Below are 26,080 nucleotides of genomic sequence, written 5' to 3'. Positions count from 1 at the left end.
AACAGAAGAGGAAACCATAGTCAGCAAACGGAAAAACAAACCTAGGAATAGATTCGTGGGTAAAAGCAAGTGGGTTGATTGCGTTCAAAATCTAGGAATTTGGATTTGTGCAAAATAAAGCGCAGTTCTAAATTGTCCATGACAGATTTGGGAATTTGATAGCAAAACAAATTTAATGTGCACTGTTTGAAAAAATATAAGCTTTTTATAGGGAAACTAGGAGACTTGTAACAAAGCAAGAAAACATTTGTGACGAAAAATCTGAAAACAAAGTATACTGCGACATATGGAATACAGATGAAACATTTTTGTCAAGTGAGACATTCATTCTTTCAATCGAAGTGAATACTAAATCAATAGTTGAAAATCTAGCGAATTATTAGGTGTTTGAAAAATCGAAGTTCTAAGCAGAAGCAATAGCTTCAATACATATGTATGTACACACTTAAATACTATATCAAAGTGCATTCAGTAAAAAAAGTTTACGCAAAAACCAAACAATCCAATTGAAAGCCAAATATTATTGTTGCTAGAGGAGTGGATATATAGAGTGTACAAATACATACTGTTTTAAATTACCTACGCTCATATTGTAATTAAATTAACGCTAATTGGATGGTGAAATGCATATATTGGTAGCCCATTAGCTAACGATTCAAAAACAATTGGAAAGACAGGTAAGAAAATGACTATTGTAAATGTGTTCAAACACACACATTTTTTCAAACAGCAGCTACTTGCATTTATATAAGTAGTCGATATTTATTTGTGCTCTTGGACATACACATATGTATAATAAAAGCAATACCATTTAAATAAAGACATTTTATATTTCAGGCCATGTATTATTATTCTAACATATATACATACATACATATCTACCCTATAAGTGAAATCTTTATGAAGAACAAGGTCATTTTTTGACCTTGACCCAATTGTGTTATCTAGTTGTAGAAGAGGTTATAAGGGCTTTCCAATACACCATCATGCTTAAAATGCAAATAGAAATAAATTTAAGTCTTAAAAGATGTCATTAATTTTTCATTACCTAAAAGAAAATCGTGAAGGTTGACTGTGACAGCTATAGATTTTGTTTCTGTATATAGTATATTCGGAACCGTAATAATATTTAGGTTACTCATCATTGAAAACTGTCCTGTATCTCCAGTTTGTAAATCAGGTGGCAATAGTTTAATTCACCTAACAGACGAAATTATCAGAATGACTTGTCCAAGTGTGTGTATGTTCGCCCGTTAAGCGAAAACCTATAAAATGCTATAAATAAACTCCTAAGATACAAAACCGTTATTTGGTGCAAGGGTTGTTACAGAAGACTCTCATAGGAGCCGCCAGAATCAAAGTTAGACAATAGGTGTGGCCAACGCAACTTTATCTCAGGAACTCCTTAATTACTTTTAACCATATCTAGTGCTTGACAATATTTCTTTTCACAGAATAGGCACCAATGAATTTTTAGAATAAAACCTTAAACAAATAGTGACTCGAACCTGTGCCATCTCACGTCAAAAATAGTACAAACCGGACCATAGCTTTTCAAGTCCTCAGATACCATATATATTGGCTTCAGTGCAACAACAACAACTTCAGTGCTTATAGCCGGGTTTTTACTGAACATATCGATAAACGTTGATGGTATTATTGAAATACAGAGAAAGATAATCTTTCCAGATAATATTATGCCCTTGGGTATTATCGGAGCAATACTTACATTAGCTTCCATACACCCAATACAAAGATTTTCGCACTTCCGACTGACTTTAAATCTATGAACTTTTACGTATGTACATACAGGGTGCCCACGATACAAACCGCAATGACTTTTTTTTTAATCAATGCATTACATTACTTTTACTTATTTTTTATTGCATAGTTAATTTTATTTTATTTTATATAATTAATTATTTTTACAAATTATGGGCCGTAAATGACCTCCATGCTCAGCCAAGCATATACCACACCTAATTAGAAAAGTAATCATTGCGGCCTGAAGCGGTGAAGTCGGGATTGCTTCAATTATCGATTTAATGGACTGCTTTAATTCAGTCAGATTTGCTTTAGTTCAGTCAAATTTTATAACCCCATAAAAAAAGTTTGGTACAGCCAGGTCAGTTGACCTTGGGGGCCAGCGGAAAGTGGACTTTCTTGATATTAATTTGTTTTCAAATTTTCGCTGGAGCTCCGCAATAACCGATCTGGCTATGTGTGCAGTTGCTCCATCTTGTTAGAACCAAACGCTATTAAAAGGGATACATCTTCGGCGCAGTTCTGGGTAAAAAAAACTCATTCAACATCTATAAATAACGGTGCTCATTGACAGTTACTGTTACACTGTTCTCTTCAAAGAAGTATGACTCGACAACACACCTTGATGAAACTGCGCACCACATATTGACTCGTACTGGGTGAAGTTCCGTCTCGTAGATTATTTCTGGAATTATCCGTTGTAATGACCGTCTGCTGCCTACATGTTGCGATTTGCTTAAATTGACGATGAACACGAACATACGGATCTCAATAGTACGACTTGCGATTCTTCCAGATTCGGCAAACATGTTTACCAACCTCATAATGGTCCATCTACTCGGGGGAGTGCCGCCAAAATCCCGTCTGAATTCACTTTGGACGGAATGACGGACTGCAAAGCATGATACCGCTGCATTATCCAAACTCTCTTGGTCCGGTATCCCAAGCAATAATTTTAAAAAAATTTAAATAATAACCTGCCAATTAAAAAAAAAAGTAAGTCGATTACTCACCAGAAAAAAGTTCTTACGGTTTTATTTTGTACCTCGATTCATGAGCCATCCTGTATTTAAGGTATGAAACCACATAAAATTCAAAATAAATTTAAAAAAATGGTACTGAACAATTCCGAAGCTAGAGCAACAAGAAGAAAATTAATTATTTAGTCCTTTTGCCATTGTCGTTGTCGGTTACACCCAAATTTAGCTCTTTCGTACTTGTTTAATGTCAAGTTTTGTCAATACCTGAAAGCATTTACCCTCATCGATCCTTACAAAGTGCGAGAGTATTAAAAGTTCAATTATACTATTATATAATATTCTTCCTTTTTTTTATAGTCAATTATATAGAAAATTTGGAAAAATAATATATACAAATATAAAAGAAAGCAATGCTCATTGTTCATGATATAAATTTCTTTTTGGGTAAGTTAATCATATCTAGTTACATACATACATACAAAGCTCTGAAATATAAAACGCAATTTCCCCACGCCATAGATAAGCGACATACTTATGGAAAACTGCTGATAACCGCCCAAACGCCATTACTATTGCAAAATTCACAGCGATTAACAATAGCAAAATGCATTGAAGTGTGTATCTAGTAAATGCTCACTTAATAATATCGGATTTAAGCTTAATACGCATAAGTATATTATATAAGTGTGTTGAGGAATAACATTAAATCTGATCGTTTCTTGAGGACCTTTCTATAATTCAGTTTTGTTTTGTCGCCTGTCTTGTTTGCTTTGTCCAGTTGGTTAGTTAAACTAGTCCCTCAGTTTTTGAGATATCGATAGGAAATTTTGCACACGTCCTTTTCTCTCCAAGAAGCTGCTCTTCGGAACACTATAGGATAAAGCTGCCATACAAACTGATCGATCATACTCAATTCCCTACAAGGAAATTCTTTTTTATATGACAAGGTACCTCCCCGGAAATTTGCACAGATTATTGTATATTATTATGCATAGCTGCCATTAAAGCTGATATATGACAAGATACCTCCCCGGAAATTTGCACAGATTATTGTATATTATTATGCATAGCTGCCATTAAAACTGATCGGTCAAAACCTAGATAAAGATATGTTCATACCCCTTTTATGCTATAAAAAATTAACCTGTGAAGCTTCTGTATTATATATATTATAGCTTCGGTATAGCAGTTTTTTCTTCGTAAAGACTATTGTACATATGTTCCAAAAATATTGTAAGTACGTAGCTAGTATCCATACACATTACAACCCACTCCAACAAAGAATCCAACATCATAATTGCCGCGACCAGCTCGCACATTTAACTAAAAGGCCAATAGCCGATTCTTAAATGCTGGTCATCGGCATTTCGAGACCGGGGAAACAAAGCAAAGGCACATACTTGTAATTAAAAAGTTGCAATTAATAATGAGGAAATTACAAACACAGACGGAATCCGAAATGCGCTGTTGGCGACCGCAAAGGCAGTCGGCTATACTTAGGGAATCGTTAAGAAATTATGAAGCAGCAATTTATTTAGAGTATGAAACTCATGGCCTATATAACGAAAAATGAGAAAAATATTGAATTTTATGTAAGAGTCTATTGACTCTGCCTATGCCATAGACGGACCTCAATTGAATCGAGAACAAATACAAAACGTTAATGAATAATATGTATTAATTATTAAATATCGAAATCTGACGGCTCTCACAATCATCATAAGTTTATACATCCATACATATGTATATATACTTATGTTTGTATGTATTTTGCATGTAAATTGTACCCACTTGTATTGTTTGAAATCGTTTTGATAGAGAGAAACAACTTCGAACACATATGTACATACACTCATACGTCTCGGTCGAATTGAGAGGGAATGTAGGGAAAAGTATGTACATACTTTAGTAATGAAAATATGTATATGCATCCTTCGATAGTTAAATTAAAAATCAGAAGTTTTCAGGCTTAACACACTGCCCACACATATTCGGCCGATCGCTTCTAAGAAACATACTGCAACTAATAACGGTGTCCGTTCCGGTTACGTTGTGGGAACGATATATAGTTTTTGGCATGATCTCATCATTTTCTTAAAAGTTTCAGGTATTCGTAGTAAAGTTGAAAATTTTTTCTTGATGCCTAACGAATTTTTTACAAAATCACAAATAAATCTGATTTGCTAAAATTTAATATTCTGTAATTTGTATTATAAAATGCGGTTTTGAGACAAAATACTATCATATAAGTACTGACATTCCGAAATCTTTTGTACGGGTTCCAGTAAAATCAACTCCAGTTCTAAAATGATAAGATCTGCAATTCCAAAATCGGTAATAATTTCCGTCACTGCACTTTTTATGTGAATTGAAATTAGCTTATTGGAGATTTGGACACTTGACTTATTTTTAAATACGCTTTAACCTTAACGCTGGATTAGAGCTGGGTGACTATTACTATTAATAAGTGATTGGATCAGTTTATGTATAATTTGGTTCCAAACTTTGAGTTTCTGGAAAAAATACAGATAGTTTAAGAATATTTACAAAACGTAATTTAACACCCAAATGCGTCTTTATTCAATCGATAATGTGATATAAATCTATGAAAAAAGTATGTATGCAAGCATACAAGTAAGTTCAAGCAAAATTTCACATGCGATTCTTCTAGTGCATCAAGTGGATTACTGTGATCTCTTAATATTTTTCTAAGCTAAAATAGCGGACTTAATTGTAAACTTTAATACTTGTATAGTTGTTTCACAACTACGTAAATCTCTCTTAGATTCCACAACACTTTTAGTTGATATCTTCTGCTATCTTTCTGTGGTTGCCAACACAACGATTTTAAAGCACTGTTTCTTTAACATTTTCGATGTTATCCTTTATAACAGAGGTGGATGGACGACTCGCATAAAGCAGATTTTCGAGGACCACCATGATAATCTAACCTTGACATCAAATTCTACCCCGATATTTAAGATATTTTAACCGGTTGTAGGGTGCACTATTTATGTATGTATTCGTTGTTCAAGTCGTTGCACCCGTTACTGCAACTGAAATCTTCAACACGTTTACGGTTAATACCCCTTATGCGGTATATGTGGGCTTTTACACACAGACTCTTCTGTAACCCAAACCGGTTTATTGTGGGCGAGGGGACGACGAGGAAAAACGAAGGGACCGTGCCACTCGTGTTCGGGTGGCACGCTTTGTGTTCTTGTTCGTAACAACTCGCTGCTACCCTTTTCAGCATTCCTTTTCACTTTCAAATTCTTTGATCGGTTGCAAGAGCGCTCGGTTTCAAATGAAGAGAAAATAGATAACAGAATCTAATTTTTGTATGTAATATGCAAATATGTATGCTTGGAATAATACAAATATTTTGAAAAATTGTAAATAAGGAAAAAATTAAGATACTCAAAAATATTCAATTTACATTTTTACAACATACATATATACAACATATAGCGATATTAAATGTAATAGTGTACCAGTATACATAAAATAATTCTAATAAAAATGGTAACTTTATTTTTTTATCTTATCATAAAATATTAAGATGCTTTCATATTTATTTCATTTAACCGCAAAGGAGTTAGTTCGAATATTATTTTATTTAAAATTGTAATTAATTCAAGGATGTTTTATAATAAATAGACTAAAATATGGAGTCAAGAAATTATGAATTTTTAATACTTAAATATTAGGAAATTCCTGTTATAAATTTGACCTTGAAAATATTAGTAACGGGTATTCAATACGTTCTGGTGGACTAGGGAATTCCTGTTCTAAGTATTTCTTTGAAACTATTACGCGGGTAGGTATTATGCATATTGTTCTACCACATTCATGGTAACTCATTGCAAGCAAAATGTGGGACCACCATCTCAACATACAAATTAACTATGCAACACACTCTAAGTGTCGCGTAGCCGAACCGCGCAAACATTTTCGAAAATTGTATGAAAAGGAATGACAGAAAACTCGATTCGAGTTGCTGGACTCTTTTTGCTCGTGTGAATGCATAGAGCGACACCAAAAGAGAATTTGCTGAAAACGATTGACCCTCGTCTGTGTGTAAAAGCCCACTATGGATACGAATTGCATTTGCGCTCGCGAGGTGGTATATGATGGTGCGCATGCCGTGGGTGAACCGTACTCGCATCACTGTATAGTTTGTTTGGTGCCGTGTTTATGTTGCTAGGTTCATCGTCTTTATATATAAATGTATGTACATACGCGACATGCTAGTCTTGTTTATTTCCTATTCTGTTGTTGTACTCTTAGTGACTATGGATATAATATACTTATACAGTGGCTCATAAATGAATTTTACAACGTTTCCATATTACTTGTCGCTCTTAATTGTTTTTTTTAATGTCTAAAAGCAAGAAATTAACCACACATGAAAAAATTATATCTTCACAATGATGATAAAAGCTAAGTTAACTCTGCTTGCCACGCCAATCATTTATATATTCTTTTATAGGGTCTCCGAAGTTTCATCCTAGCAAACTTAATGTACCCTGTGCAGGATATAAAAAATTGAGTTTTGGTAAACTACAATTTTTACCGAAAAGGGGGAAAATACATATTTGGTACGAATGGTCGTCGTAAGGTTTTTCGCATACCAAATGAAGAGTTTCAAACACCAAATCTCAAATTAAAAATAAAGCACTGCGCAGGATTCTGTCATTTTTTGGGGTTTTGTAATCAAAGTGTCGGAAACATACATAGTATGTACTTGTAAATACATTTGTATCCTAATAAAATATGAGCATTCTAGATTTTAGCTCTAGAATCTTCCTTTATTTTTAGGTTGAAAATTAAGCTTTTATAGATTTTTTTATGACTTAATTTTTTTTATAATTTTGGTGAAGTAATAAGTAAGTAATAACTATAATATTGATTGTTTGAATGCGAAAATAAACATGTTTATTTTAACATTTTCTTATGCTAAATACTTTTGTGACCCACTGTATATTGATTGCAATTCTCTTGATACCAAGTGTTGTACACAAAAAATACTACTTAACTTGTATTTTATTTAAAAATTCATTATAAGACCTACCTAAATGCAGCATGCCAAATTGAATATATTAAGAACTCGTTCCTAAAGTCAGACGTTATTATATAAGATGTACAACTGAACATACAAAATGCGGTCAGACAAATATGGTCGACTACAGGTGTTTTAGAAGTGTGAGTATAACTCCAGACAATGTTCTCTGTTCTAGACATATAAAAGATCTTCATAAACGAAAATCGATTGATCTTTACGGAATCATTGGTTCTTGGGGTATCTTTATTCGACATTGAAGTCAGAGCTTCAATACATTTCAATAATAGTAGCTAAGACTTTTGGTATTCGTTACCGTATTTGTACACTACTAACTGCGTCACAATATCGACCAAAATGTGCGCGACTGGAACTAAAGTGCCTTCCTTCGTCAAAGACTATTTTTCTTTTAAATGCTTTTTATGTCAGAGTAATTAGAGACTCGGAAATAAAATTCCAGCAGTCAAAATTAGGGTTGCGAAGGATATTATAGCTTCAACCGAAGTTAACGTTTTTATACTCTCGCAACCTGTTGCTACAGAGTATAATAGTTTTGTTCACCTAACGGTTGTTTGTATCACCTAAAACTAATCGAGTTAGATATAGGGTTATGTATATATAAATGATTAGGATGAAGAGACGAAATGAAATCCGGGTGACTGTCTGTCCGTCCGTCCGTCCGTGCAAGCTCTAACTTGAGTAAAAATTGAGATATCTTTATGAAACTTCTTGGTACCGTCAGACGGTTGGTATTGCAGATGGGCGTAATCGGAGGGGCATCTGCAGTTAAAATTTTTTTTAAAGTGGGCGTGGTCCCGCACCTAATAGGTTTAATGTGCATATCTCCTAAACCGCTAATGCTATAATAACAAACTTCACTGGAAGCAAATGGTTTTAGAACCTCTATTGACGGTGAAATCGGGTGACAAGCCCGCCCCATATAACGGTACTGTTAAAAAATACTAAAAGCGCGATAAACCAAGCACTAAACACGCCAGAGACATTAAATTTTATCTCTGGGATGGTATGAGATTACTTTGTAGGAATCGCGTTCAAAATTAGACAGTGGGCGTGGCACATCTCACTTTTAGGTGAAAACCCATACCTTGAGATCTGCTTCACCAATTTCAACCAAATTCGGTACATAACATTCTTCTCATATTTCTATGTTATAGTGCGAAAATGGGCGAAATCAGATTACAACCACGCCTATTTCCCATATAACACCATATTAAATTCTATTTGATTCTTTCACTCTCCACTATGCAAATCAAGCAACAATGATTGTATCGGGGTAAAGCTTTGCGTAAATAATGCGGTTAAAGTATGCCACCTTGTGAGCAAAAACTGTCTAAATCGAACCAAAACTGTTCAAGCCCCTAGGTACTGAATATGTGGACCACAGTGCCTATAGTTGACCTTGTACCGAAAATATCAGTCAATCCACAAGTAAATCGCAAACGAGTATACCATTTCACTTTGCGAGAGTATAAAATGTTCGGTTACATCCGAACTTAACTCTTCCTTACTTGTTTGTTTCAATTTTTAATCCGGTGTGCGGGATTAAAATTTTTATTTTCTAATCCCATATTTGAGATACCAAAAATAAAATGAATTCAAATGTTAATTCAATAATATTTTTACAACATATTTTAGAAATATCATGAAGCTTTTTGAACATTGTAAAAAAGTGTCTTATTTGTGCAGCTTAAAACTGAGGCAATACAAGTTTATGTGGAAGACAAAAAATATTCCACTTAAAATTGATCAACAATTAGCAAAAGAGCTTAGGTTTCCGATCCGTTCTAGGGCTGCCGCTTATTTGCGTATCGAGTGGCAAATATTTTGCTAGCTACCGTACTAAACTTTCATACAAAGGTTCTTATGCGAAGATTTTACATATTCGCATATTCGTTGTTCGGAGTCAAGTAAGAAGTAAACCTTTAAATGTAAATAACTAAAACTATACTATACGTTTTTCAAAACTATTCCCTCGACTTTTTTGCATTCTTACATGCAGACACACACCTTTCGCATTTGTCGAAAAAGACCGAAGAAATAAACAAACCGGTACGACAAGCTGTCCAGACAGTCCATCAGCTGGTTGTAACGACTGTTGTTGTATTTGTATCGGCATACAGATATGTATGCGTAAATACACATATGTATGTATCTTATATCTTTCCATGTAGGCAGCTAAGCGCATAAATATTCGCTCGTTTGCCCAATATTTCTGTTCACTCTCATATTCCTAGGTATGTATGTACATATATATTTTAATACTGTGTATTTGTATTCATATTTGCCACCATTGGACTGGTCATGTCGGTCAACTCAATGCTTCTAGACGCCAACCACAGAAACTACAACTGAATTTTCGGTGCAACCTTTGCGAATTGATACCAGAAGAAGTCCATATGTATATACGAATATAAAATGCATTCATACATATGTGCATACATTTATATCTTTGCATGGCACGTATCTACAGCTGCTCAAGTTATAGTATAGTTAACGGCTCGCCGTCAGTACGCCAGTGGTGGTTTTTGTTTGACTGTGCATATACATACACACTTACATAGGTATGTACATATACATTTAGAGTTGCCTCGCAGATAAACAAAGGCGCACATTTGTACCTACTATTTCTTGTTGTCATTCATCATCATCTACAGCGAAAAGCAACAGTCGAGCTCATTTCAACTGCACCGTAAGAACAGTTGGTGTTTTGCTGCCATCGTAAACGTGTTCATTGTACGCTATAAGAACTTAAGTGATATCTATTGAAGTCAGTTAACTTTGCCGAGTTGACAAGTTTCGCTTAAGTTGGTAAGGTTTCAAACGGCGATCTACGATTAAATTTTTTCACCTGCGCTTTTTGTTTTTACGTTATGTGCTAAATATTCGCTGTGTTTTGTTATTCGTCTGTTTTTGATTTTTGTATTTGTTTACAATTGCTTGTGAATCGCACTCGTTCTCTCTGTATTCGCTTGTCCGTGTTTTTATGCGCTTTTTCGTTTCTCCCCTTTATAAACACATCACCATAGCGAAAACAGCTGTGAAATTTGTGAATTTTCAAATTTATAAATTTTACTTTACTTAATTTACTTCTCTCTTGCGTTTTTCTTACTTTGCACGCGTATTCGCGTTTGCATAGTTCGTTTTATAATTTAATGTGTTTTTTTTTCTGAGGCGCGATATGCTTACACAAATGTAACACAGTAGTATTGCAAAACAGTGGATAAACAAACGTAAATTCTCTGTCCGCGGTTAATGCTTTGTATTATATTTTTTTCAGTTAAGCACTTACAAACTTATCCTTTATGTACAACAAGCTTCTGGGTGGTCACGACTTATTACTTGTTCGTATGTAAGTATGTGCAATTTAACCACATCCGTGGAAAAATAAAACTTACGCCGCCATTGCAGGGATGACTAACTGTGGTTAACTGTAAATTTTTAGCATTGAACCCAATTTCTTCTCAAACACATAACGTTGTGTTGCCAAAATAACAGTTCTTTGCCGGATAAAATCCGGGTCAGTTCCGGTATCGTAGACCCGGCTGTCGAGTCATATCCATTGCTTTAATTCCTTTAAGATTCCTCTGTCAAAAGTACTCTGGCATTCTTGTATTCTCGTTTATATATTGTGCAATCATATCTTTTGAGTTCATCGAACTATTTTGTGTGTGCTTCCTTCTTCTTCGACACAAACGCTTTCATATTGTCATTTCATGTGTCGTTGTCCTCTTCAGTTATTGTTTGTCTTTACTGCTTTTACGATTGTTTGCAATGTTCTAACTATACTTATCGTAGTTACTGATGTAAGGACAGTTGCGCACAAAATTATAGACCAGTCTATATGAAATTATTTGGAATACGCGAAAGTGGTAATCTAAAACGAACTTTAACCCTAAAATATAAAATTTTAGTAGTAAAATACATAATCTAGTATGCAATTTTATAAATGTATTAGATTCAATAAAATATTGATACAAGTAAGTGATTTTTAATATAGCGGAGTTAATGCAATTATGTCGATTCGTTCTAAATTCTGTACTAAAATGTAAGATAAGGTAATATTACTATATGGTCATAGACCGATTTCACCCATTTAAGTCCTTTCAAGAGTGTACGTTTACCCAATTTCGCTAAGATATACTATACCGACTTATACCGTATATGACTAACCGTTTGAAAATCATTTTATAAGTTATATAGGGGATAAGGTCAATATTGACCCGATATTATCAATTTTTTTCACCAGAGCACATTATTATTACTAAGAGATACACTGAGAAATCCATTTATATACTCACAGGTTGACCGATATTTTCGGTAAAAAGTAAAAGCCATAGGTGCTGAGGTTCTCATATTCAGTATATCGGAGCTTAAAAAGTAATACACTGATTGCTGCCATATTTAGACGAAAAGTGTAAAATGACAATACAATTTAATGATTCTGACCTTTTCCTTTAGCGAGGTAGCGCACTTTTTTATGGGGGTGGGAGTGATTATCATCCGCTTTCACCGTATGGCCAGACATCAAAGGGAAGTGTGTTATGCATGTATGGTTGATATAGTTTTAGTGGTTTGTGAGATATCTACATGAAACGCATTAGGGGCGGGACCATGCCCACTTTCCAAAAATTCTTTTACCAAAGTCGCTCCTTCCACTTGTTAGATGATAGTGTCTCTGTACCAATGGCAGAGAATGATCCAGTCGGAATTCGACTCACCATTTTGATATACATACTTACATATATAACTCTATATCTCTCTCGATTCGGTTAAGGTATAACAAGTAGTATTTTACATGATATGCAAATCATTTTATATGTTGATCATTGTCATATTGATTTAGTTTTTTCATTAAGTTATCTCTAGGACAGATACAAATACATAGATAATATTAAAATTCAACGAGTGCAAGCACGACATTTTTGGTGTTCGGCTTCCGTTTGACAGTTGCTTTTTCGGTATAGATATGCAAATACAAAGCATACTGAAGGTTGACAAGAACAAAAAAAACGTGTAAGGCGGAACCAAACTTCGGACGAAATAAAACATTTATTATTCTCTACAACGAAAAATATAATAAACTCTCGATTTTTATTCAACATATTTATCGAATCAGTCTTTTACTTTGATAAGTTTTCTTGTGGTATGTAATCTTTTCCTGGGCAAACTCTGAAAACTTAAGAGATATGATAAGGCGTGGAATGAGTGTCTCGAGTTGTTCTTTATATATCCTGTGCGTGTGTATCTTCATTTTTGATCTTACAAAAAAAATTTTATGAGCAAAACTAAAATACCAGATGCGCATGTTGCATATTAGTATATAAATGTTGCATTTGTGCTGACATTGTCTCACCATTCTTGGTTCCCATCAGCTTTCTTTGTTCTATGTATGTGTGGCATTTTGCATGTGATATTAAAATATACATAAAGTACTGAAGAATATTAATGTGATTTTCAACACATTTTGCGATCGTCTCGTATTTTTCAATCCCCATCCTGACTTGTGCAGCACATATTTATATAAATACTCGTACACATAATATCTGCATATATGTGCATAAATATGTATGTATATAAATAGAATAATTTATTTGAGGGAAATACCCATTTAACACTTTAAATGATTCTACTGTTTTTATTTCATAGGTAGTAATGTTGCACACAAGCAGTAGTCAACCGTTAGTTCAGCAAACATAGAGCATTATTATGTCTTACAGGGTTCTATTATTAATATTCATATATGTCTGTGGTTATTATTGTCAACGAAATATGTTAAGTATACTTAAGAAAGTATCATCTAAAGGAACCAAGTTAAAACTCTTTGAAATTTTACTTCAACTAAGGTTTACAACTCCATTCAGTTGAGTTAAAATTGAAATAACCCAACTTGAACATAACTAAATTCCATTTTACCTTTACGAATTTTCAACCAATTTCGGTGGAAATTGATTTCTATTTACGTAGTAATTGAAAGTTCAAAGAGGATCCAGGGGTTGTTTTTATACTCTCGCAACCTGTTGCTACAGAGTATAATAGTTTTGTTCACCTAACGGTTGTTTGTATCACCTAAAACTAATCGAGTTAGATATAGGGTTATATAAATATATATAAATGATCAGGATGAAAAGACGAGTTGAAATCCGGGTGACTGTCTGTCCGTCCGTCCTTGCAAGCTCTAACTTGATATCTTTATGAAACTTGGTAGACATGTTTCTTGGTACCGTGAGACGATTGGTATTGCAGATGGGCGTAATCGGACAACTGCCACGCCCACAAAAAGCCATTAATCAAAAACAAATAAATTGCTATAACTAAGCTCCGTAATAAGATACAAGACTGTTATTTGGTACACAGGCTCATATAAGGGAGGGGCATCTGCAGTTACATTTTTTTTAAATGGTTGCATGGTCACGCCCATAATAGGTTTAATGTGCATATCTCCTAAACCGCTAATGCTATAATAACCAAATTCCCTGGAAGCAAATGTGTTTAGCACCTCTATTGACGGTGAAATCGGGTGACAAGCACGCCCCATATAACGGTACTGTTAAAAAATACTAAAAGCGCGATAAACCAAGCACTAAACACGCCAGAGACATTAAATTTTATCTCTGGGATGGTATGAGATGACTTTATAGGAACCGCGTTCAAAGTTAGTCAGTGGGCGTGGCACCGCCCACTTTTAGGTGAAAACCCATATCTTGAGATCTGCTTAACCGATTTCAACCAAATTCGGTACATAACATTCTTCTCATAATGTTATAGTGCGAAAATGGGCGAAATCGGACTAAAACCACGCCTATTTCCCATATAACACCATTTTCAATTCCATCTGATTCTTTCACTTTTCATTATGCATATCAAGCAACAATGATTATATCGGGGTAAAACTTTGCGTGAATAATACGTTTCAAGTATGCCACCTTGTGACCAAAAATTGTCTGAATCGAACCAAAACTGTTCAAGCCCCTAAGTACTAAATATGTGGACCCCAGTGCCTATAGTTGACCTTCTACCGAGAATATCAGTCAATCCACAAAGAAATCTCAAACGAGTATACCATTTGACTTTGCGAGAGTATAAAATGTTCGGTTACATCCGAACTTAGCCCTTCCTTACTTGGTTTCGATGTATTTTTATACTCTCGCAACCTGTTGCTACAGAGTATAATAGATTTGTTCACCTAACGGTTGTCTGTATCACCTAAAGCTAATCAAGTTAGATATGGGGTTATATATAAAAGTACATACTTATATGATCAGTTTGAAGTGACGAGTTGAAATCCGGGTGATTGTCTGTCCGTCTGTCCGTCCGTTTGTGAAAGCTGTAACATGAGTAAAAATTGAGATATCTTAATGAAACTTGCTATACAGGTTTCTTGGCACCACAAGGTATTGTAGATGGGCATAATCGGACCACTGCCACGCCCACAAGACGCCATAAAACGAAAACCAATTAATTGCCATAACTACAATAAGCTCCACAATAAGATACAAGACTGGTTTTGTATAACGAATCACATTAGGGAGGGGCATATGCAGTTTAAAAAATTTTGAAAAAGTGGGCTTGCCCCGCCCTCTAATAGGGTTGATGTGCATATTCCTTAAACCACTAAAGCTATAATAACTAAATTCACTCAGGACAAATCCTTTTAACGCCCTTATCGACAGTATGGTTAAATCGGGTGATAACCCCGCTCTCTCCCCATATAAGGGGCGAAATCGGATTACGACCACGTCAAAATTGGACGGTTAGTTTTAACGCCCCCATATTCCGAAGATGTGGATCGCAGTGTCCATAGTTGACTTTTTACTTAAATTACCGTTCAATGTATAAGATAAATAATTAGAATTCAGGGAAAAGCTTTTCCCTTTTTATAATAACGGTGCATCTGTGTGCCTAAAATGGAATGGAATGGAAACTCGGGTGAAAACTTGCCCTAGCCCCCTTATAACTAATATCAGGATTTTTAAACATTCGGTTGAGCTTCCTTCTTACAAGTATATTATATATACCATATATTGGTGATGATATGTGAGTATACCTGAATGAAACTCCGAAAACATTTTTTCCGTTAGCAATATGTATTAATGCCAAAAATAGATAAAAACGGGTCAATACTACCCCTATCTCCATATGTACATGTTATTTTTGCAAACCTCATGCCAAATATGTCAGTCAGTGTGTGAGTTATTTACTTATAAACTTGCTAGAAAATATGTTCTCGAGTATAGCTGAACAATGTCAAAGGTTAATGTAACAAGCCAAGACCTATCTCTGTCTCAATATACCCCGTACAGGGATTTCAAATTTCCAGCTGATTTTAAACCGTTTAAGTTGGTCAATATGTGTAATATTTTAATGAAATTTAGTGGATACGTTTTCTTAAAAGTTATAAAATTATTTTATATATAAATGAAATTGGTCTTGGTATAAACCTCTTATCCCTAATATAATGAATTCCCATCCTGTGGTTGACGTTTTCCATATCATCTCAATATATTAAAATGGGCCTCTCCGGTTGAGTTTATATCATGTTATACGTAAAATTTGAGGATGTTTTTATTATAATTTTAGCTGACGCGAAATGAAATATACAGTAACAATAAAACTAATTCAGTCTATGACCTATAATATAGCTTAATATAATACCAAATTTGTTGTAATCAATTCAGGATTTCGTCGAATAATGAATGTTGAATTCTTGCGCAACATTTGACGGGCTTTGTTATTCCTTACTTGCTATTAATACCTATGTACATATGTATGTAAGAATAGCATGTGTGTAAAAAAGCTTAGTCATTAAATATGCATAACTGTATACAAGTGTGGCTTCCAATAAGGTTCAAGTTTTTTCTCATTTGTACAAAATTCTCTTAGATTTGCTATGAGATATGCTATATCAGTGTGCGCTTGGCCTCTGTGAACCGCCATTGATATTAAACGTCAGCAGTGTGTTTGCTCAGGAACTGCGTACATTGATCCACAATTTTCTAGTTTAACACCATTGTTCAGCACACATGTATACATCTCTTTTCCACACCTCGCATCGAAGTTCTTTGTCCTTTGAAGTCATTAGCCACTCTTTCTGCTTTTTAAAATACTCAAATTTATTGGCATCTGTCTGTAACTTCGCTGCGTTGATCCGATTGCCATATTCTGCCTTTGTGTCTACCATCTGCTCTCTCTAATTATAATTTGTCGTCTTTGTTGTAATACTGCAGTCATCGAGTTCTCTGTCAGTTTTGTTGCAGTTGTCGTTACAGAAAATTTTTATCGTTTCTTTGTTTGATTTATATATTATTAATGTATGTATTTATGTACTTATCATACACACCTATATGTGGTCACTCAACTTATTATATATTCTTTGCGTGTATACCTCTACGAATCGAAAATCGCTTTATTGTTTTTTGAAATATTCTCCATTAAGGTCTATACACTTTTGCATGCGTCGAATCACTTTTTCCACTCTGAATGAGTTAGCAAAACACCAACCGACTCTTAAAGCGAAAGAAAAACGTTGACCTCCTAGTTTATTGTTTACGTACGGTAATAAAAAGAAGCCACTCGGTGCCAAGTCAGGGCAATACGGTGTTTTGAGCGCTCAAAAATTCAGTTGTTTCAGTCGATTTGTGAAACTCGTGAAGAGTCTTCGTCCGTTGATCCGTGTTCGACGGTTGGTTTTCTTGATTTTTTGAAAGACACTGGCAAAAAAATGTTTGGGTATCACTCAGAATTTATCGTTATGTGTTGTTTAATTGGTATGATTGCGACATGTCCAGTTTTTCCAAAAAACCATTTGTTGAATTCCCATGCTTGGAAACTAATAACAGTTCGTACTACCGCAAAAAATTAGCCCAGAAACGCTAAATTCGATGTTAAGAATAAAATGGAGAATTTAGGCAAAATTTTACACCTTCCACACAATTTAGCTGCCATGTCACATATCACAACGAAGTTGTGCGACAGGGCTTGTCCGGCGTTCAATGTTGTTGCTTTTCTGTGCGATGGGACATGAATTTATAATGTTTTTTAGGTACGCTGATATCTGCCCAAAAATTTGTTCCAATTTTCAAGGCACTATGACAATTTCTGCAGGTTTTATGATGAAAACTATGAGGCTAGAAAAAGCGAGCTTGGCACCCGGTGAAGGTAGCGTCAAAACCGGTTGGCAGTCAATGTTATAAACTGAAAAACAAGTGTTCTCATGATACCCTCCACTTTTTGATTACTCATTAAACAATTGGACTGCATCAGATAGCTTAAGGATCACAAAAGGTATCGCATTCAAACATAGCACATATATAGTGGCTCTCTGACATTAGCTTAGTCGAATGTGATTTGGTATATGTAAGTGGGCTATGGTTAAATCTTATTCTTTCCTTTTCATTGCCTTTATTATATATATATATATATATATATATATATGTATGAATCAATCTGAGAAATATCTAGGTAAAATTTTTTGGTAAGATTTCTCTGGGCATTATTTACATTAAGACCAGAAAGTTTCCGGAAATTGTAAATAAAACATGAATTGTTGGCCATACGGCCATTTACAACGGATGTTTTCGTGCAAACGCCTCAAACGCCTCAAACGCTCAAATAATACTCTTTATTGACCGTATGTCCCGTTGAAACGAATTCATGATGAACCAAACCACGAATATCAAAAAAAAAAAAACAATTTTCGGAATCGTTTTGATATTAATACATACGAGTATATTCCATATCAGAAATATAATTTATCGGCACTTACGTTGCGCTACATTCCATATAGTAATTTCATAATTTTTCTTATGGTTGAAATGATACTGTACATAACATTACGTGAATATTCTTAGTAAATTTCTCAGACGATTTCATTTGTCATTATATGATTGGTACCAAAAATGGTTAAAATTACTAATAAATATGTACCTTCAGCTGCCATATTTCGATACTGGACAAGGCATCTTGTTGAAACTCGCTGAGAATGTTATCAATAGTATGTAATACATACATATTATTTATATACATATTATGTATATGCCTTATTTTTAAGACATTACGTGAAAAATACTTTTCGATTAGAGCATCTAATGCCATACGTCATTGGCTGCGCAAAATATAAATACTATATTTAATTTTGTTTGTAAATATTGCCCCTTTGATTTACTGCGATATGATTTATAACGAAACACTAATAACTTTTTATATTGCAGGAAATTTGATATTTAATCAGTGGCAAAATAAATAAAATAAAAAGAGGCAAGTTCGATTGAAACCATCCCATTTAAAGGGTATTGTGCGCGTACTTGTGACTAAGGCTAACTGATAGCCTCAGATCCACAGACAGACAATAACGTCCCAGTGTCGCTGCAACAAAAACAAACATCATAACAATACCGTTGCGGGAGGTGTGCCACCACAAACGGTGCTATTTTTTGTTCTACGTCGTACTTTTTGTATTTTCTGTGAATCTTGAACTGATAAGGCTGTGTGCGGCAACACAAGGTAGGTGCAGAGTGTAAACAAACACTTATCACAGTGTAGATATAGATCGCAAAGCTATCGCTGAGTCCACACTCACCGACAAACGCGGGCAACTGCTGACATACAGACATTTATGAAGACTTAACAATAACAATAATCGGTCAAAAAGAGCTGGAATAAACGCAGTAACATCAGCAACACCAGTCAAGTACAAGTACAAAAAATAAGATAAATAGAGATAAAATATACAAGTAAACCCCAACCAAAAACAAAACAAAAAAGACTGCAAATAGCAAAATAAAGCGTAGCGCACAATAAGCGGGCAAAATAAAGAGCAACGCTCCATTGATGCCGTTGAGTTGTTGTTGAGCCATAGAGCTGCAAGCTGGCAAACTAAATGGTTGCGCGAATTAAACAGAATCGCTAATATACACATTGCTGAAGTGAATGTTGTTAAATAGTTGTGGTTGTTTTGCTCCGTTTGTGTTGCTCTAATTGTTGCAAGTGCTTTGGAGTCTGCAGGTGGTGGGACGGTGCAGTCGTGCGGTTGCTGTTGTGATTTCCTCAAAGAGCAAGCGTAGCGAAAACCCAATTTTTCGTTCGACTGTAAGTTGAAAATTATTTTATATTCCTTGGCTTGATCGATTGAAGTTAATTTAAATTATTCTCCATTTTTTAACAGCAGCCGACGTTATTAGTTTTCAACTAAAAAATAAGCGATTTCTAGTTAAAGAGACGGCATATACACTACGCTCTCCGTAGTATTTGGTGCGTGCAGCAAAACAAAATGGTGAAGACTTTTCAAGCCTACTTGCCGTCCACGAACCGAACGTACTCTTGCGTACATTGCCGTGCGCATCTTGCGTCCCACGATGAGCTCATCTCAAAATCGTTCCAGGGCAGTCAAGGACCTGCCTACCTATTCAACTCGGTGGTGAATGTGGGCTGTGGGCAAACCGAGGAGCGTGTGCTACTTACTGGTCTACACGCCGTCGCAGACATATTTTGCGACTGTTGCAAAACACCTCTGGGCTGGAAGTACGAACACGCATACGAGAGCAGCCAAAAATACAAGGAGGGCAAGTACATAATAGAGTTGGCGCACATGATCAAAGAAAACGGCTGGGATTGAGCGAAAGTGTTGATATTTATACGATGGAGCAGATCGCCTATGATGAAACGAAGCCTAGCGATGTCGAGCGAATGCAGTGCGTGTTAATGCTGAGGACAATGTGGATGTTATACAATCTATGTTAGTGATATTGTGTTTGAAGATGAGCTTGAGGACGGTAGTGGTATTGATATTATATGGCGAGGAACATTGGTGAACGTGATTGGAGTATATTAGTGGCTAGACATGAATTATGTAGTGATATTTGAACACCAGTGAAGGTTTGGTAATGTTTAAAATGTATTTTGTGTATACACTTTTGACATTATCCTTAAAAACAAGGCGAATATCTGCTAAAAACCTCAAGAAAGCAAATGTGTTTAAATTAAGGTTATAATGTGATTTTATGTTTAAAATTGCCACCGCTTGCTCTTAACACCATTAAGGATCATAACACAAAAACAAATAACCGATGACCGCATTCATGCATACATCTACATCTATCACTATCACTTCTGCTGGCAGACACCCAAATCCTTCCTCTATCAATACTCAAACACAACACCGATATATTTTCAAAACCTTTTCATAAAACAACACTTACAAAGTAACAACATAAACAAAAGCCAACAACATTTAAAGTTAATCCACAAGACAAACCTTGCAGAAACTCGCTTTTGTAAACCAGTTGCAAGTCTTGCTGGTTTCATTTCCAGAATCATAATATGATACGAAAAGCATATACCCGGGAACCGTACTAAAACTTTTGGATAATGAGCAACAACAAGCATAAAAATTCACATTGGATAAATGTTGAAATGAAAGCACACAAACGCATGCAATTGAGTATCAAAGCGTAGAGCGCAGACAAGGTCGCTAAGCTAATGGCGATAGACGCATATATAGTGCGAAATGGACACATATTGTGAAGCTAATAAATTTAAACTGTCTTTGCTATCACTGCCACTGGCGATACTTTAAATCTTCTAACAACAATTCTACAAAATCAAACTTTTGCGGTTTACTTTTGCTGCAACAGTGACTTCTGCTGATAGCACCACTGAGGACACAGCGCTTTTAATGAACAAAGTATATGCTAACCAAAAACCTGTAGACACGGCTTAGGTGCGCCTGCAAATGGAAAGTTTAGCTTACCTCTTCAACGCTTTAAATCGTAAATACCCTTATACCGAAATGAAGTAAACTATTAGAAACCAGTCGCTTTTTCGTTTTGTAATAGTTTTTGAAAAATTATTGATAAATATCTATTATTTTACAGTTATAATTAAAAAAGTGGTACACTATATAAACTTATGTGTCTACGTGTAATGTGTGTAAGATTATTTTAATGTGTATCCTTGACATAGACCATGTATTTTTAAGTTTTATGTGCATTTTTAATAGCTCAACAAGAACAAAAACACTAAATTTACATATAACTGTTATTATGTGTAAAGTAAGTAATATACATACATACATATATGATACAAATTCAAAACTTGTGTGTAATTTATTTTGGTAGTGCCAACAGTTTTTATACATACAACAATAACAATATCGATAACCAACAACAATTTCATTTGCTAGCAGGCAACAAAGAAATTAATAAAAGGGCAAGCAATATAACTCCGTGCAAGGACATTTGTTGTGACTGCCCGCGACATTTTTCATAAAAATATTGATTGACATACCTATATGAATTGTGTTAAATTAACTGCTGCTGTATGATTTAAAATAAATATATTCACTAGGACGATGCAAAGACAAATGCTTTAATTTGTAAATAAGCAAAAATTACATTATTTACTAAATATACATATTTATGTATGAATGTTAACGAAGTTATTTAAATCTATTAAATTCCGAGTATTGTATTTTAAAGCAAATGTTTCATAAATACGTTGCAGCCTGTTGAGAAGAGTTTTCAATAATAACAGTTTGAAATGGTGAGGTGATATTCTAAAGCTTTCACGGAAACTTTCGCAAAGCTCGCCTAAGACTATATACAAACGTTTGTATGGCAGTGAAATAAGTACTTGATAAGAGCTGTTGAGAAACGCAGATTAAGTGATGGAGTGAGCTTAGCGTTTTTTAATAAGAATTCAAATTGAAATAAAACCGTTTTAAATAGCGCACGGAATCTAATTCCAACTAAATTATAAATATTATCATCACCTGAAATGTCAAATAAAAGTAATTAGTGAAGCAACAAACCAGAAACTGTTAAATTTATAGTGGTTTTCTTTAAAAATATAGTAAAATTCGTAACATGCTTTTAAAGTACCACTAGAATATTCGGTAAAATGATTGCAATATAGAATACTACTATATTTGGTACAAAATGGAAGCAAACTTCATTATTGTATTAAGTGCAATTGAGGTTAGAGCTGAAGTTTCACCAGCCGGGCGCGTGCTGATAAGTATATTGCTTTTGAAAAAGTCTCATTATTTTAAATACACATGTTTGTGTGCTTAAAATTAATAAATTCGTTTAGATGCAGCTCATTCATTTTCAAAATAAATTTCGAATTTTTCATTATTACCGTTAATTGTATTTCAGGTGATGACATGTACGTATATATGCAAATAAAATATGGAATTTGTAGTAAAGTTTTTATAAAATCGAGGTTTCAGGCTGACAATGAAGCTTAAAATCCAAATGCTTAAAAATTAATGTATTGTAATTATTAATTTTCTTTTAAGCTATTGATGGAATTAAATACACCATTGCAACATTAAAGAATTTAAATGAAATGATGAACGAAGAAGTACGTTTGAAGTACCACATATACGAAACTGTGGGGCAAACAAACAAACTTGTAATTCAATAAATGCGTATCCATTTTTATAGCAATTATCAAATCCATAGCAATGTAACTGTCACAAAAGAAAAATTAATGCATTAAATCACACGTAAAACTCACGGATGAACATGATTTGCAACAACTGCTAAAAAGTCTTAAAATGCAGCATAAAAACTTCAAAGGTGCACTAAAAGTCTTAAGTTTTTGTTTTGTAAAGAGTAATAAAAACCTTAAAATAATCAAAATATTATTAAATTTCTTTCGTTTGCTTGAAATCTAAGAGAAATCTTATTTATTTACATGTGTATGTTCATCAAATCGCTTTAATATAGTATGTAAACTGGCTGCAAGCGTTTTATTATAGCATAGAATAAAACTGTAAATAATACATATATATGTATGTATAAAAAAAAACTGCCAAGAACAAATTCGCGTCATAAATGTCGTTGGTTCTCTAATAACAAATTAACATACACCCAGTTAGAATATCAAATTAGTCAATATATACTTTAATATAGGTTTATAGTTTAGAAAAGAAATTATTGACAGATACTTATATTCTGTCACAGCAATCAAACAGCAAAGAAACACTATTTATTTAATTTGTTCGCTATTCATTTCCTTTTGAGTTAAAATTGATTCGATGCGAAATTAGAAACAAAAAACTTGGCAAATACTGTTCGTAAAAAGGAATTTAAATGCTATATAGTATAGTTTTAATGAAAATATTACTAAATTACATTCCTGTTAACTACTAATTAAACTACATATCCGCCATTAATATAAATGCTAAAAAAATAAATAAATATTCAAAAATATTCAAACTTTTATTTTAAAAGGATTAAAGCAATTCGTAAAGAAAATAAAACCGAAAACAATTGAAACATCAAATAATGGAAAAATGAAGCATAATGCATAAAATTTAAACTCTCAGAACTGTGTTTCTGCTTTTTATCAAAAATTATAGAATTATCTCATAATACAATAAACAAATTTGTATGTTTTGGTAACTGGGCAAACACAATTAAAAATATATACATATATGTATATGAATATCTATTTTCTCAACACTATCATAAATATTATAATTAAAATATGAATGTACTATTGCATATCGCAGAAATTATATGCGGACATTTTTGAAATAAAGTATTGCTTTATTTAGTGAGCAAACACTGGTACACCATAAAACATGCTATTTCATAAAAAAAATTGTTTATTTATTTCGTAAAATATAGCCGAATACATGAATACATCCGAAAATAATTTCGCTGTTCACACACATACACACATACATACAATTCATACGCAAATTGTAGCTACCTAGTTTTAGTTTATAATTGATGGAAAAACGTGATAAATAAATTATTAATATATAGTAATATACAGAAAATTATATGTACTTTATAATTATTCCTAATTATATCTATGGTAGGAAAAATATTTCTCAAGATCACATCAGTAGAAACGCTTTTATGTGGAATGAAATATGCGAAAAAATTTTAAAAATTACTCAACTAAACGGCAATTAGCCATAGATTAGAGCTCCTATTAGGGGTTTCAGCTCAACTGCATTTAGGTTGAAGTTTTGAATTTCTTTATTATCGATATATGATTCCGTGAGCAATAACAGAATTGAATTTTTTTGATTTCTCCTTTTAAAAAATTTCCAGCTGTTTAATTATCTGTCAAATCTTAACCTTTTATGTTGATAACACAATGAAACTTCGACTGAAAATAGTTGAAGTTCCATGTTGAGGTAATACCAAAAATGAGTTTGGTTGATCTGTAGTTGAATTGCTTTAATTTTATTTTACTGATTTATTTATTTTTAATTTATTCAACTAAATGAAGTTGAATACCGTAATAAGGGCATTAGTCATTTTAATGATTTCCTTTAAAACTAACTAGAGTCGAAGAAATATTACGGGATCGTTAACAAAAAATTGATCTATTCAATTAAAAGTAACAATAAATATATTAATTTTAATAGCACGTGCGTTAGGACTTTCCAGAGCGGTATGTACCGTTAACAAAGTTCTGGATAGACTTAACAGTTTCCAATACCAAATTGGCTTAGTGTGTATTCCGATCATGAAGGAGAATATAGAGCAAACCATTAATTGAGATAAAGCCAGAAAATTTGGTCTCGGTAGCGGATAATGATAATGATATGAACAGATACTTAGAAAAGACGAGTAACCGAATAATAATAAAACATGAAAATACAAAACAGCAAAATGAGAACGAAGGTGCTCTCCTCTGAAGTGTTAGTGCCTTAAGTAATTACCAAAAGATACACCTATCAGACCCAGATAAAAGAGTAAATTTAGCGTTTTGGTTTGTTATCACTCTCTGACTCAACTGACTAGGTTTAAGTTATTGCGTTACAAAACAGCCATGTAAAGGTGTACGTGACGGAGTTTGCGTTGTGGTTCTAGATTTAAAGTGTGTGTTTTGGTTAACTCACCTCCACTGCGTAATTCCAGTTTATTCATTTTATTATTTGCTTTCAAGATATACTTATTTCCTATATATATATTGCACATTATCAGATCTACATATGCATATCTACATACAGTGGCTCACAGCTTACATGAAGTAAGTGCAATTATACAATTTGAAATGTTATGTATTCACTACAAAACCACATATCGAAATAACTCAGACTCATAGTTGTTATTAACAACTTATAAACAAAAAAATAGAAACATAAACAAGTTTATATCACAGCTTATTTCATGCAGTGCACTTATTACTAAAAATATTTAATGATTATTGTGATATTCGCTAGCTTTTAATACAGCGGTGTCTACGGTTGTTATTTTCCAATAAAAACCATAAATTCTCGATCGGGTTC

The 26,080-nt window shown here is 33.8% G+C and overlaps 1 protein-coding gene and 1 long non-coding RNA gene across 4 annotated transcripts; one reads left to right on the top strand and one right to left on the bottom strand.

The window, feature by feature from the left end:
• Positions 1-20: 20 nt before the first annotated feature.
• Positions 21-24,613, top strand: Ypel (Yippee-like). 3 transcript variants are annotated; one of them, XM_036371854.2, is made up of 3 exons: positions 21-677; positions 19,035-19,911; positions 19,991-24,613. In XM_036371854.2, the coding sequence occupies exon 3, from the start codon at positions 20,093-20,095 to the stop codon at positions 20,435-20,437; it is 345 nt and encodes a 114-aa protein (XP_036227747.1). In that variant the 5' UTR covers positions 21-677; positions 19,035-19,911; positions 19,991-20,092; the 3' UTR covers positions 20,438-24,613. The 3 variants fall into 3 exon arrangements, with proteins under 3 accessions (XP_036227747.1, XP_014094092.1, XP_036227739.1); XM_014238617.3 differs by having other exon boundaries at positions 23-677; positions 19,988-24,613; XM_036371846.2 differs by lacking the exon at positions 21-677 and adding an exon at positions 10,484-10,635 and having other exon boundaries at positions 19,988-24,613.
• On the bottom strand, positions 16,349-17,416 carry LOC118682611 (uncharacterized). Its single transcript, XR_004978429.2, has 2 exons — positions 17,165-17,416; positions 16,349-17,109 (listed from the first exon to the last, which is right to left on the bottom strand). It is a non-coding gene; the product is annotated as an uncharacterized lncRNA (long non-coding RNA).
• Positions 24,614-26,080: the final 1,467 nt, after the last annotated feature.

Source organism: Bactrocera oleae, chromosome 5, assembly GCF_042242935.1.
Source record: "Bactrocera oleae isolate idBacOlea1 chromosome 5, idBacOlea1, whole genome shotgun sequence".
Taxonomy (NCBI): domain Eukaryota; kingdom Metazoa; phylum Arthropoda; class Insecta; order Diptera; family Tephritidae; genus Bactrocera; species Bactrocera oleae.
The sequence above is the reverse complement of the archived record's forward strand: the minus strand, read 5'-3'. Positions and strand labels throughout refer to the sequence as shown.